The following is a 15,003-nucleotide window of genomic DNA, read 5'->3' on the forward strand; positions in this document are numbered from 1 at the left end:
TATATATATATCTTACTTTTGATGACGTTGTGGAGGGATCATGGGAGTTGTTTTCATTGTTAACTATCATTGCCAATTAAAATACATCTGTTTATGGACGAGTTAATGTATGAAAGTCTTATACCTGTTATGCGTAATAATAACTTTTATTGATACAGCGCCTTTCAGGAAACCCGAGGAAGCTTATCAGAACTACAGGGGAAAGCGAGCTAGTGGGGGATGTTCCACAGTTCCGGTTTAAAGACGAAGAAGAAGAAGAAGAAGGTTTAGTCTGATCCTGTGTGCAGTTGGAGCTGAGCTGGAAGCAACCGTTAGCTGTCAGCTGTGGTCCCAACATCCTAAAGAACTCTGTTCTAACGATGTCCACCAAGCGTTAGCATTACCTACTTCAATCTAGCATATTGCAGTAACATTAAGCTGAATTGATCAATATCATATCAATAAATTGGGTCTCTGCTGTATTATTGAGTAATACAGCCTTTAATCAATTACAAAATGATGCTGTGTGACACTGTTACAAAGTTTAATTTTTGACATTTTATGATTTAAAATTACTCTCGAACGCATCATCATCCCGTTTTTTGGCCTAGGTCAGAGTAACAAAAGGGGTCGAAGGTCACACCCAACCAAACGCCCTGTGGCATAGAATGAGATTTTTCTGGATTTGAGGATTACAGAGTTCTAGAGGATAATGAGGTACACAACTCAACAACATATACAATGTAGGTGTAGTTGTTTTTTGCAGAAATATTACAAATGATTTGTTTGAGCACAGATTTGTGTGTAATAAAAGAACGAATGCTCGAATTAAGTAAACAGGACTTCCCTGCTGTTAAATAAGCTTTAACTCGTTTTTCCACCCTGACTTTCAACGTTCAAGCAATAATTTAATAAATACGTCAAAACATGCAATTTGTTTGGTTACTACTTCAGGAAAATGTAGCTCTTCCATTATGTGACCACATTTTATGACTAAATGATTCCTCGGCATTGTATGTAGTAATTAGGGGGGGACTGGGTCTGATAGATGTCCCCAGTGAGGTCTAGTGAAGACTACAGGTCTGAAGAGGAAACATGTGTGGAGGAGTGGCGTTAGAAAGACGTGATCTGAGCAGACCTCTGCAGCTAGCAGGACACACCTCCATCTCTGAATCTACTGTCACTGGTGCATTGTGGGGAACGAACGTTTGGACAAGGAAGAATTTGGATAATAAAAACATGTGGTTCTGTTTCATTATGGGGTTTTTTAAAGGTCCGTGGTGAGTCTTCAGTTGCTTGTTTGAGGCATTTGAAGTATGCTTCAAACAAAGGGCTTGACTGGGCTGTGTCCGACGGCGTCTGGGACCTCCTGGACACAACACCATGAGTGTCTTTAGGACAGACCATCCCAAAGTGTGAGCTGTTATCCCCATCTGTACCATTCAGTGCGTCGGCTGAACTAGTTTGGTTTTAAACACACCACAACATCGAGGCTAGAAGGTAAGGATGGGAGTTGGCCCGGAGCTAGGACTGTAGCTAGGACATCTCGCTAAGTCCCCTGGACAACATGGAATGACAAGAGAGAAAGGCAAGATAGAATCACAGACACAGACAGAGATCGCTCTTTAAAGACCACAAGAGAAAAGTCCTGTTGGGTCCTGAACAAGGTACAAAGCTGCTGGTGACTTTAAGACAGAATGAAGGGTGTCCTAGAGGAGGCCAACCAGAGGTGCTGTCCTTGCTGCTTCTGATGTCCTAGAGAATGGCACTGCTAATGGACTACACGTAGTATCCAGTCTCAACCCTCCCACAGGCCCAGCACCGTTAGCATTTAGCTAATAGCAACGCACATGGCTTAGCCTTGGACAGTTCAACCAAGTTTCCTTTTCGTTTGTCCACTTTTGTACACATTTGACATTTAATTTAGCATAGTCTGTCACCCTTTGTGTATTTAATATAGCAGCAAGTTCCATTTCTTTCTTTTGTATATTTCCAATAATGCTGACCATTTGTACACATTAAAAAAACAGTGAAATACATCACAATGTGTCTGCTTTTTGTCAAACTTTGGATTCTTTCTTACCAAAGTTTAAAGGATGACTGAAGGGAGGCTGAGTAATTAACATCACCATGGATGTCCCATGTGCAGATTTTGTGGAGACAAAGTGCTGTCTGCACTGAGCTTGACCTGAAGAAAGGCATTAATGCTACTAATGACATCACATACACACACAGGCCATGATCAGTTACTGTAAGGACTGTACTCAACCAGAAGTGGATTTCTTTGCTCCTCGCCCTCCTCTACATTCTTTCTAGTAGAAGTGGATTTCTGCTGTCCAGTATGTGCGTACTCAGTGGCTTTCCACCACGGCCCATGGAGGTCGCAGCTTACCATTCTCATGAACACCGCCAAGCAGAGCAACAACTCCTCACTGACGATGAGCTGGTTTGTGTCGGAGCAACATGGCACAAAATGATCAGATTCAGACAATCTGAAGGTATTTACATCCAACAGGAGATCTCACCTCCACTCGGGAAGCAAGGTGGACAACTAAGTAGCAGCACATCAATAAACCAGAGAGACGAACAACCGAGACAGACTGACTCAACCCTGCAGTAGTTCACAAGTGCACTTATTGCTGAACAGTCCAGAGACTCTTTGACTGGGCGTATTCATCAGTGAGTGCGTCACACTGTGCATTTAAACTGGATCTCGTCATGGTCTTGCTTTGACTTGTCCTAAAAGACAAGTGCTTCTGGTGCAACTCGGACACATCTCTGTAAAGTCAGTCCGTGTGTTCAGATGTATCGCAGTCTGGCAAAAGGACGAACACTTAACCCAAACAAACTGGGAAATCAGGTGCTGCATATAGTTTTTGTCCTTTCAATATAATGACACTACATTTATCATAGTAATCAATTATACAGTGTGTGTGTACACACACACACACACACACACACACACACACACACACACACACACACACACACACACACACACACACACACACACACACACACACACACACACACACACACACACACACACACACACACACACACACACACACACACACACACACACACACACACACACACACACACACACACAGTATATATACTGTATATATATATATAAACTAAACACAAATGAAAAAAGAATAAGAGCAGACTCTGACTCTTATGTGTTGGTCCCTTAAGGCTTGCTAAGCTGAAATGACAAAATTGTCCTTTTGATGCACATTTTGATCTTTTGTTTTTCACAAATTCTAGTAGAAAAACACCTTGCCACAAAAAAGAAAAAACTGATACTTAACCTGGAAAATCTATGGCTTAGTAAATCTCTGTTTGCTATACTTAAATGAAAGTACCTCCTTGTTGTTGATTATCTTAAAGAGGAGAAAAAGGTCGACATGAAAGGAACAAAGATCAGAAATCCACAAGTTTACATTTCTAGGGCAACATGAGTCAAGTCTGTGTCTTTGTCCACAGACGCCACAGCTTCTGTGGCGTCATCTTTCCACATAAACAGTTTGAGGTGCTGGAGCGTGTTGTCCAGACTCGCTGCACGATGAGTTGTTGCTGAGGTGGTCGGGGAGAGTCGGCTGGACTGGGGGTGCTGTGACGGCGCTGTATGTCCCTCCTTGCTTTCCGTACCGATTTCTTGAGTGTGCATAGTACGAGCTCGCTGTGTGCTCGACAAGCCTCCACACACACACACACACACACACACACACACACACACACACACACACACACACACACACACACACACACACACACACACACACACACACACACACACACACACACACACACACACACACACACACACACACACACACACACACACACACACACACACACACACACACACACACACACACGAGGAGTTGGGTTGTTAAAGCACTGGCACTTTCCGGTAACAGCTGGTTGGAAGGCATGGTGGCAGCTGAGCTGTTGCTGTTCTTGCTGTTTGTGGTTTAGCAGAGTACAGTATAGAAAATAGACACATTTATCTACTGTATATTGCATATGTTGATCATGTTTGCCAAAAATGAATGAGGTCATCATGTCCAGTTTAGTTTTGCAAAAAAGATCCCCTGCCACCAAAAAGAAAGAGAAAATCAAAAAACACAATAAATTAAAGTGACCTGTCTGACTCCCTGGGGGAGTGACGGATACAACAGTGCAAACATGTTGCAGAGATGAGAGACAAATATTGCAATGAAGGAGCCCGTTGGGCGGCTTACAGACCGTCCCATGACCCCCGGGTCCACGCTTCAGTTCCCAGTGCTACTGTAAGACAACTCAACAGTAGGGCTGCACACAACGCCACCTTTCCTCTCTGAAATACTTGGGGTCATGGGCGAGCAGCTCTGGCAGCTGCAGCCCAGTGGAACTACGCTCCACCTCTAAATCACAGAGCCTGTTGGACCAGATGTGCACTGTTCATCCTGCTTGTCTTTGGATTTGACTAACAGGTCACTCCAGTGTGGTACGTGTTACACTGCTCAACGTCCCTGTGATCACACATTCAAATATGTATGTATCCTGCTAATGATAAATCACATGGATCTATCTAATGGCGTTTTTCCACTTCTGGTAACAGCTCGACTCGCCTCTACTCGACTCTCTGCGTCCGTTTTCCATTGCAGATTGAGTAACGCCTCAGCGTGGCTGGTCACCATAGCTACGTGTGATGATGTAATTTTCAACGTGACTCACAACAGCATGCCGGCTACTCGCCGCAGCCAGAAGAAATGTTTTGTTTCAAAAGAAGCTGAAGGAAGCAACAAAAATCACCGCTAAAAAAACAGGAGTTTGGGAATTCCTCCGGAGTTCAGACGTCGACATGACGACACAAAAGGGTGAGTTAAGTTTCCTGGTAACGTTAGCTAACATTTGCATGTGTTAGGGGCCCCGGTAACTATTTACTATACGCTATATAAAGTACATGAACTTTAGCAACCATGATTACACACCAAAACATGTATGCTGTGTACTGTTTGTGTTTCAGAGCATTCACGCGCAGACCGCGGTGGGCGATGTCCGCCGGTGAGATCTCTGGTTCTGACCTGTGGGCTACGATAATCTTTGAGAGTCATGAAGAGGCTTATGACAACGACTGGGAGCATCTGGACAGCAGAACCGGGGGGGGGGGGGGGGGGGGGGGGGGTGACTGTCAAGGGTGCCGAGGAAGGAGACGGGAGGGTTAGATGCGCTACTTGAAAAGCTAAATAAAAAACTTTTCTTTGAGTTTGTCTTGTTTTTGTTTAAGTAACAGGTGCAATATTGGAAAACAAATAAAGCCCCTAATAGCCCTTATATTGAACATTGATAAGTGAGAATAGTGCAGAGAGTAGATAATCTGTCGGTGTCTGACTAGACTTTTTTCAAATGTCCCGTTTGATCTGGACACACACTCCGCACTCTGGTCTGCTAAAAACACAGTGATCGACCAATCAGCAGTCTGCAGGTTTCCACGTCACCTTTTGGTATCGCCTCAGCTCGCTGGGAACCTCGACTGAGGTAGTACTAAAAAAAGTACCTGGTAGCAGGTCCCAGGGACTTTTTTTCGTAATGGAAAACCAAAAAAGGCAAGTAGAGTCGAGGCGAGTCGAGTAGATACCACGCAGTGGAAAACTGCCATAAAAGAGCCCATGGGACTGCTTCCAGTGGGAGGACATTCCCCATGATTCAAAGATGGAAACGAGTGAGGTGCAGCCCTACTGAAGAGTAGCTTAGCGCTCTAATGCTGATATACAATGAGCCAGCCAGGCAGCTGATTCCCAGCTGTCTGGCTGGCCTTATGGTAACCTGACGGGCTCTGAGCTCTTATTGGTTGTGATGAGTGGTGGAGGCGGGACTTGAGATGGTTTCCATGTGATGAATGTAGCAAAGGAAGATGGAGGATATCCTTTAAAGGCTCGCAGCCCTCCTCATTAGATCCATCCATCCATCCATCCATCCATCCTGTGTGCACGTCAGGACAGTGCAACACAAACACACACACACACACACGCCTCCTCACGACTCATCAGTTTGTCAATGAAGGAAATGGGATAAGAAAAAAAGTCTTCAGTTCCCTTCGAACCAAAGGGGGCACAGCGAATGAATAATAATGAAGATAATAATGTTGTAATGCTAACGATATGAATGCCAGTCAGAGGTGTGTGTGCGCATGTGTGTGTGTGTGTGTGTGTTTGGTAGGGATGTCTACATCTTGATGCCCTCCTGTTGGCTGAGCTGAGACAGGGTTTTCTTGATCCGCAGAGCGGTGAGTCGGGCGGCACTGTTGGCATACCAACACTCCCTCATGATCTTGGCCATCACCCGCAGGGCCTGCAGAGGACGGAGGACACGTTAGTTCCAACAGGACGGGGATTTTATGCAGCACTTTCCATTCTGTCTTTGAGCCAAACTCAACTAAACCTAAACTGGTTTTAAATCCAGACTAATGAAAACCTGGATGTCACATGATCTGTGTGTGAGGACTTCCCGAGGCTCAATTAAGAAGATGGGACAAAGCCCATCTTATTTGCAGTCACGAGCTTCCTTCACAACACAGACTTTGTACTTCCAGGTATGAAGCTGCTGAAAATAAAACCATTTCTCAGCTGTTTGCTGAGACCTCTATCTGCTTGTGATCACGAAGCAGATAGAAGATTAAACAGCACGTGTGTACTGTTTGATATGGTATATTCTGGGATGTGGTTGAATCTTTCCACTTGACTAACTTGGAGAGTTTACCCCTTGGTGTGGCTGCATGTGTGAGTCAGCATGTCTCTTCCAGCGTCCGTGTGCTGAGATGCTAGTGCTCCATGGACAGTACACACCTTTCGACAGTGCCGACACATTCCCGGCCTCGTTCAACAGCTGGATACACACTCTACACACACTCCTCAGCTGAAGCTCATATGTGATGTCAGGGCTTGCACATTCAAAAGCTTTCAGACACAGCCTCCTTTAACCTGACAGTCTGATGTATGGACTCAAAGAGATGCCTCCAGGTTGACTAGTGCAATCATGTATTGAGTAAGAGCCTCTGCAGTTTTTTTAACAGCTGGTATTGCTCCTCTTCTGCTGCCTACCTGCCTAACAGATAAGTTAATAAGTCACGTTGCTATGAGGTGGTATCTGCAGTTGTAGTATCAGAGTGATTTTATGATTACAAGTACGAGTCCAGAGGAGAGCAATGTCTTTAACTGTCAGTGTGCACCATTACAGCTCTACAAAGCAGTTAGTTATCAGCAGGCACCAACCTCCAGGTCTGACAAGGAAGCCAATGAGAAAGTGCCAAAATATAAAGTTCCTTGAGTGGCCACTTAAGGCTGGCTCGAAAAGAGAGTCAATCCCCACAGACCCCCTATGTCATAATGTCTAACTTCCAAGTCTGGTGGTCTCTATAGCGCCTTTCTAAAGTCTGGAGTTAAAGTTGGACTTTGAGTAGCAGGTGACGGTTGTCACAAGAGGCTAATGTTAGCCGCTAGCTATCTGCTCTGCTAGACTAGTGCTGGTGCATTTATCATGCAAATATCACAGAAATAATGTGGTTTGCTGTGCGTTTAGTGGAACTAAAGGACTGTAAAGAAGTCTGTGCCGTTTCTTTTGGTGAATGAAATTCTAATATTCATGTACAGAATTAATTAGCATTATTATAGCATTATTTTTTCTCACCAGTCATATCATGCCGATAACAGCAACGCTACACTTAAACTTCAGACTTTAAGGCCTCAGAGGCAGAAACTGGACGTGTAGACTGAAGCCTACAGTCTATGGGGGACAGACTTGTCCCTGTCCTACCTCACAGCTCTGCCAGCGGTTGGGAATGTTAGGCCGAAGCTTCTGCTCGCACACCACCTTCCTCATCTCCTCCACTGATGGATCCGACTGGACCAGGTCATAGTAGGGCAGCTGGTAGTCCTCATGGATGCCTGACAGAAAGACACCAGGTTCAAATACTCATCAGTGTGTCTGACCATGCATCTTCCCTCCACCATGCAGATCCAGCTGTGTCGTTAGTCACCTCCCATAGAGCAGCGGCTGGCGATCTCCCAGAACACCAGGCCCATGGCGTAGATGTCCGCTCGCTTGAAAGACTCAAAGTGTTTCATGTTTATCGAGTCGTCCAGCACCTCCGGAGCCATATACCTGAGAGAAAGACCACGCTCTGTTAGCAAACATCACTCAGCATTGGCCATGCAACAAAGAGGGTAGAGGCACAGCGTGGTGCTGTGTTTGCCTTCTACCAACTGCTCACTCTACACAACTTCCTCTCTTGAAGTTGCCATGGTGACATGACTGAGCGCTCGCGGGAGGTCACACTACAAGATCTTTCACCCGGAGGGATATGTCACCAAAACACACAATAGAAGTGACACTGGTCATGTCCAGCCAGAAACAGCGCTCCAAGCTGCTGATTATCAGCAATCAAATGAAGAAGAAAGAAGGTTAGGGGGGGTCTTTAGACCACATCTTACTGTTGGCAGCCTGTTTCTTCTTTGGTCCGTGCTTCAAATGCAAGACATACAGTAACGTTTCTACTGTTAATGAGACCCCTCACCCAGGTTAAACTCAGCTCATGTCCTGTGCGCTCATTGGCAGCAATGTCCCAACAGACAGGTCCAGATATTGAGCCTACTAGATATCTGGGAAGTGTCCGCGAGGCATCTTTGAAAGGTCCACAAACGGTATCCGAGCGCGGATTGGCCTCTGATGTAGGTCTTCTGTCGAGGAGCTCAGGAAAATCAGGGCTAGAGGGTTGCAGTGTGCACGAGGCTCTTTCTTTCTTTTCTGGCATTACGATGGTGGGTTAAGATCAGACCATTGATATGTTACATGGATTCAGTCAAGGCCAGAGCTTTTGTCTCCACTGACCCGAGGCTAACTGAATTATTCAAGTGTGCTGGCAATCAGCTGGGAGGAGGCCTCGGGGAAGACCCAGGACTAGGTGGAGGGATTATATCTCCAACCTGGCCTGGGAACACCTCGGGATCCCCCAGTCGGAGCTAGCTGATGTGGCTTGGGAAAGGGAAGTTTGGGGTTCCCTGTTGGAGCTGCTCCCCCTGCAACCTGACCCCAGATAAGCGGACAAAGTTAGATAGATAGATAGATAGATAGATAGATAGATAGATAGATAGATAGATAGATAGATAGATAGATAGATAGATAGATAGATAGATAGATAGATAGATAGACAGACAGACAGACAGACAGATGGACAGATGGACAGATGGAAATGAGCCGCAGGGTCAAACACACACCAGACAGACAGGCAGAGAAAGACATAAACAATAAGAAAAAGAGGGAGAAAGAAAAACATAGCAGGATGACAGCTGTGCTGTTATATCTGTGGGAGGAGGAAGGGAAACAGTGCCGCTAACTATCCAGTCTACATAACAGGACAGGAGACATGTGGACCAACAGGGACAGTGGATGTTTCTACCAACTGGTACGGTGGGTGTGTCTACTACCTGGAACGGTGGGTGTGTCTACCAACTGGTACGGTGGGTGTGTCTACCAACTGGAACGGTGGGAGTGTCTATCAACTGGAACGGTGGGAGTGTCTATCAACTGGAACGGTGGGAGTGTCTACCAACTGGTACGGTGGGTGTGTCTACCAACTGGAACAGTGGGAGTGTCTACCAACTTGTACAGTGGGTGTGTCTGTTGTTCTAACCCCAGGCGGACTGCTCCAGTATCTGGTCAGGCCTGCATGCATCAGACCCCAGACTTAAAAACGCTTTAAACTAGGTGGTGTTTAATGTTGAAGGGGAAGCACACACTCAAGGCTCCAGTGTGTATTTGGACTCATTTCAAGCTAACTGTGGTGTGCTGCCCCTCAAAACCACATAAAAAAGGTCCCATGACTGATCTAAACCCAGAGCTGAGGCAGACAGTCATTCACTGTAACATCACAGATACCTACAGTAACACAGGACAAAGTTATTAGTTCAACATTATAATATTGATGCCGGATTGCAGTTCCTCCAGTGGAGACAGAACACGGAGTCACCTTTTGGTTCCCACTCTGTGGTTTGGAGCGATGTCGATGGTGTCAGTGGCTGAGTCGTGGCGGACAGCCAGCCCCAGGTCAGCGATGCAGCATGTCCCGTTCTTCTTCACCAGGATGTTCTTGGACTTGAGGTCTCTGTGTGCGATGGCTGGCTTCCCTGGAGACAGACAGTGGCACATTCAATAGAAGCCTTGCACCAACCAAGAGCTCCATACATCAGCTCTAGTATATACTGTAGAAATCTATATTGGATAGAAAAAGACACAAAGGGATCACGATGGTAATGTTTTTGCTTTGACACTTGGTTTGCATAGTACGGCTCCTTTAAAAGATGTTGATGATCATAAACCTGTAATCTTTAACACTATTTATGTATAGTTTTTATTAATGCCGCTACCCAGGTCCAATTTTTCCCGCTAAGTCACAGAATGACTTACGGCAGGTAGATGGCGCATAGTCCAGTCAGGTAAAAGGTAGCAGAAGATTTCTTTTAATAGGCCTAATTGTATTTTTATGTAATTTTAGAAGTTATCTGCTGTAGTTATGGCTGATACTTTGACAGGGCCATCACAGGAAAGAAGGAAATCAAACAAAGAACAACTAAAAGATAAAAAGGGAGAATGACAGATGACAAGTCAACCCCTGGCAGCCTTTTAACAGATGGAGACAATCACGGGATTGTAAATGATTTAAAACCCACCCCAAATTGACCCTCAGGTATGTAATATTGTCTGCTTTATTAATATTAATTTACAATGACACAATGTAGTTGTAGTCAGTAAACAACATTAAATTACCTCCCCCTTCTATTTAGCGCAGACGTTTTATTCCTTTAAGTCTGTGTTTTTGTTGGCCTACTATTTTCTTTTCCCTAGGCCCTGTTATTTGTGTATTGTTATTTGTGTATAGCACCAGTGGGTTTTATGAAATGCTCTATATTAATCTAAGTTATTAATAAGTTGGTTGCTGGTAATGCTTTGGCTCATGACACAGTGACAGTGATACCAGGTTTATTTCATGAGACATGATAAGTAGGTTACCATATTTAACACTTGAAATGCAACGATGCATCTGTAACTAATTCTTTTATTGTAAATAAATGATTTTCTATCCGAGCAAAACATGTATTATAACTTTTCCTGCTACAGATTTCCAACCGTGGTCAGAAAGAACCGGGGAGACACTTTGTTTCTCTCACTATGACTCTAGAGTCAGTACTCACTCTGAAGTAGGCCTGGGCGATATACAGTTCAAAATAATAGCAGTCCAATATCACTAACCTCATAAATCATATTTTTGGTAGAAGTGATATTTCTACATGGCAAATAATAACTAGTGAGTGAGAAAACCACCAGAGCCAACAGTCATGACATGCATGCTGCTCATTCTGTGGAACTGAATGTGGAATTGAAAGGGCATGTTTAAAATAATAGTAGTGAGCTGATTGATTGTGGGAAGAAACAGGAGTCCGTTCTGGCCCACATTTAAGGAAGGAAGGAAGCAAATGTGTGGCATGCTGGTTATAGTGCGTTTCACCCTGAAATACTCAGAAAAGTGGGTCGTTCCAGACATTGCTCTGAGAAACAGCAGACTTTGATTAAACAGATGATTGGAGAGGGGATAACATATAGAGAAGTGCAGAAAATGAGAGGCTGCTCAGCTAAAATGATTTCAAATGCCTTGAAATGGCATCCAAAGCCTGAACGACGTAAAAACAGTCAACTACCATTGGAATGGAGGGAAGAATATGCTCGACCAATGATCAGCTCCAGGAAAATCAAAGAAGACTTACAGTCACCTGTGAGTGTTAGAACCGAGAAGAAGGCTATGTGAAGCAAAGCTATCAGCTATCAAGCTATCTAGAAGCCCCCCCGCAAAGTCCCATTGCTGAAAAAAAGACAACAATGTTGATGGAGCAACATTCTGGGGACTGATGAGAGCTAAATTGTTGTTTTGGGGTCTAGGGGCCACAGACAGTTTGTCCTCTGTCCCCCCTGCACTGAATTCAAGCCCCAGTCCACTGTGAAGACAGCAAAGCATGGTGGTTATAGGGATGTTTCTCATACTGTGGTGTTGGGTCCATTTATCACATACCAGGGATCATGGATCAGTTCCAATACATCTGAATACTTGAAGAGTATTGTTGCCTTATGCTGAAGAAGAAATGTCTTTGAAATGGGTCTTTCAACAAGACAAGGAGCCACGTCTTGGTTCTAGGTGAACCAGATGGATGTTATGGAGAGGCAAGCCCAATCCCTGGACCTCAGTCCTATAGAACACTTGTGCTGTTTCTGAGGCCAAACCCAGTGATGCAGAGGAATTGTGGGATGTTCACCGGGGCCAGAAGTTGGTCAACTCCAGGCAACACAGATGAGAAGCGGTTCGACGCTGAACTAAATATTAGTGCAGTGAATCAAAGTGAAGAAAAACCTTGAGACATTTTTTAGTTTATACAGTAAATGGTTGAGTTTGTAAAGAAAAATGAAATTCTGCCTAATAGTCTTTTTTCTTCACTTTCTGTAAAGGTAGAACACAAACTTGATCAATTTTGATTGGTCATGTTTTGATTTGGATTTCGAGCATTATTCACTTTTTTTAAACACACTGCTATTATACTGAACACAACTGTAGCTGAGAGGTATATCACAATTTTGCTTGATCATACTAATTGATATTAAAAACTATTTATAATATTAATTACCTAAAAAGACTAAGAACAAACATTCTAATTTTAAAAATTTCTGTTTAACACTTAATATAACACTCAACTGTTCTTCAATTATCAACCCCAATGTTGACACAACCATGAAGAACACATAAACAAGTATGGGGGCGCGTCTGTCTCACAAACCCAGCTGCCAGATTTGGTGGTCCCGTCTCTTATCGGTATATTTTGAACATGTTTTATATTGATCAACTGTCTATCATGATATGATAACTTATCAAATTATTGCCCAGGCCTACGCTGAAGATAATAACCGCCACTCTCTCACTTACTCTACCAAACGCACGAACACACGCACTTAAGCCAATCACAGGTCATTTCAGAGCCAGAGAGCAAGCGTTCCTATTGGCTGTTCTGGCCAGCATTGCCCATGCACCAGAGAAGGTAGAGGCAGAGCTGCAGGAATAGATGCGACTACAAGACCTCCTGGTAACACAGCACTGGAAAGAAAAGAGCTTCAGACAGCAGGTGTGGTAAAATACCACTTCAGTCCAAAGCAGAACAAACTGAAAGTTACATATAGGAACACTTTTAAAACTAATAATAACTGAGAAACTCAAAACATTTTATGACAGTATCCCAGGAAGGCCTGCAGTATTGTGTGAGTGTGTGTGTGTGTCTCACCTTGTGTCCCCACTATCTCCATGTGGAGGTGTGCGAGGCCGCTGGCGGTGGACAGGGACAGTTTGATCATGCCCTCCACAGTGACTGTGTAGCGGTTCAGATAGTCAAACAGGGAGCCGTGCTCGTGGTAGTCCGACACAAGCCACAGCTGAGTCCACGTGCCGTTATCTGCACACAGAGTCACAGAGGTAAAGCCTGACTCATCCCCAGTGGCAGTCTGCATAACTTACCACGTTACCCATCATGCTCTGAGTAAGTAAATTGAAATATTGAAAGAACTTGTTTCATTACATGTTAATTAATCTACCCTGTAAAATACATGGTAACCATGGAGACAACAATCACTGATTACTGTGTGATTAAGATACCGTCTCAACATGATAAATAAACAAGTTCTATGAAAAACAGATGTTTGTCAGACAGACCGAGGCTCGGCCCGGTCTAAACATTTTCCAACTGGTTTGAGACCAAATTAATCAATTGTTTAGATTGATTGATATTGTATGATGTCATGAGAACCCAGTGTTGTCTATACACACAGTACAGTTGTGATGTAGTCCAAATGTCCTCACACATTACATCACACATCCTATCATTCATTCATTCATTCATTCATTCATACCACATACAGATAGCAACCTGTGTGTGTGTGCGTGTCTGTGTGTGTGTGTGTCACAGCTGTAATTGAATCTCATTTACAGGGTTGGAATCCATTTGGATTCTCTGATGGCACTTCATTAGTCTGCTAACTTAGGAGCGGTTCTCCCTGGGAAGGTGTGTTGGTGTGTCCCTGCTGGCTCCAGGGTGATACTCTGGAGGTTATCAGAGTCTGTCTGAGTTTGAGACTATCTAAGTCTATGGTCCAATTCCAAAGTGAGCCCTGAGGACTCCCAGACTTAATTGATCTCAGGTGCTGAGTGAGTGGTGAGAGAGGCCACTTGGGTTCAGATAGGTAGAAATGGGATTGGGACAGCACTTAATGAGATCAAATGTTACCTTGGCAACATTTAATAACAAAGATGATGCTGACACTTATTTTCGTGTTAAGTTTGTTGCTTTCCACACGGCCGAGGCCCAGGAGACGGCTGGCTGATTCCTCATTTATTCTACAAGCTGGACAGCGTGTGGCGTGCCTTTGTAATTTCCAAATTTCCCCATGGTCTCTGCGGTAAAGGTCACCACGCTTTGAACTGTGGGTAATTCCCTTTGGTAAAATCAGCATCGATGCAGACTCTCAGAACGGGCTGGGTGAGTGTGTCCTCACACCATTTGGAAGTGGACATTGGGACAACCCTAAGCAAGTAGGTGCACCAAAGTCTTTGATTACTGACTCTGGGCCTATGTCTGAGTCTGAGTTTATCCGAGTCTGAGACCCTCATGTATGTACGAAGCAAACGTAGCGTTATCAGCGCCATGGCCAACCCCCAAAAAGCGAACACTGTGATACGTCGTATTTACCAAAAGTCCATCAAGTAATCAACGCCTTTCTCCTTTTTCTCTGTTCATCGGAGTCTGAGTCTATCTGAGTCTGAGTCTATCTGATTCTATCTGCGTCTATCCAAGTCCATTTGAGACTATTGGAGTCTATCTGCTTCTATCCAAGTTTATTTGAATCTATCTGAGTCGGAGTCTATTGGAGTCTATGCTGGGGGAGGGG

General features: G+C 44.3%; 1 protein-coding gene across 2 annotated transcripts in view; it reads right to left on the reverse strand.

The window, feature by feature from the left end:
• tgfbr1b (transforming growth factor, beta receptor 1 b) overlaps positions 1-15,003 on the reverse strand; it is a 58,791-nt gene that overhangs the window by 4,685 nt on the left and 39,103 nt on the right. Inside the window, exons 5-9 of one of the 2 annotated variants that reach the window (XM_032503956.1) lie at positions 13,347-13,514; positions 9,998-10,154; positions 8,009-8,133; positions 7,786-7,916; positions 6,153-6,324 (exon numbers count right to left, since the gene is read on the reverse strand). In XM_032503956.1, coding sequence (XP_032359847.1) covers positions 6,199-6,324; positions 7,786-7,916; positions 8,009-8,133; positions 9,998-10,154; positions 13,347-13,514 — 707 coding nt within the window. In that variant the 3' untranslated portion in view covers positions 6,153-6,198. Of the gene's footprint in view, positions 1-5,347; positions 6,325-7,785; positions 7,917-8,008; positions 8,134-9,997; positions 10,155-13,346; positions 13,515-15,003 lie in introns of those variants that run through there. The other variant, XM_032503955.1, reaches the window with a different exon arrangement.

The sequence above is a fragment of the Etheostoma spectabile genome, chromosome 22 (assembly GCF_008692095.1).
Source record: "Etheostoma spectabile isolate EspeVRDwgs_2016 chromosome 22, UIUC_Espe_1.0, whole genome shotgun sequence".
In the NCBI taxonomy this organism is placed as follows: Eukaryota; Metazoa; Chordata; class Actinopteri; order Perciformes; family Percidae; genus Etheostoma; species Etheostoma spectabile.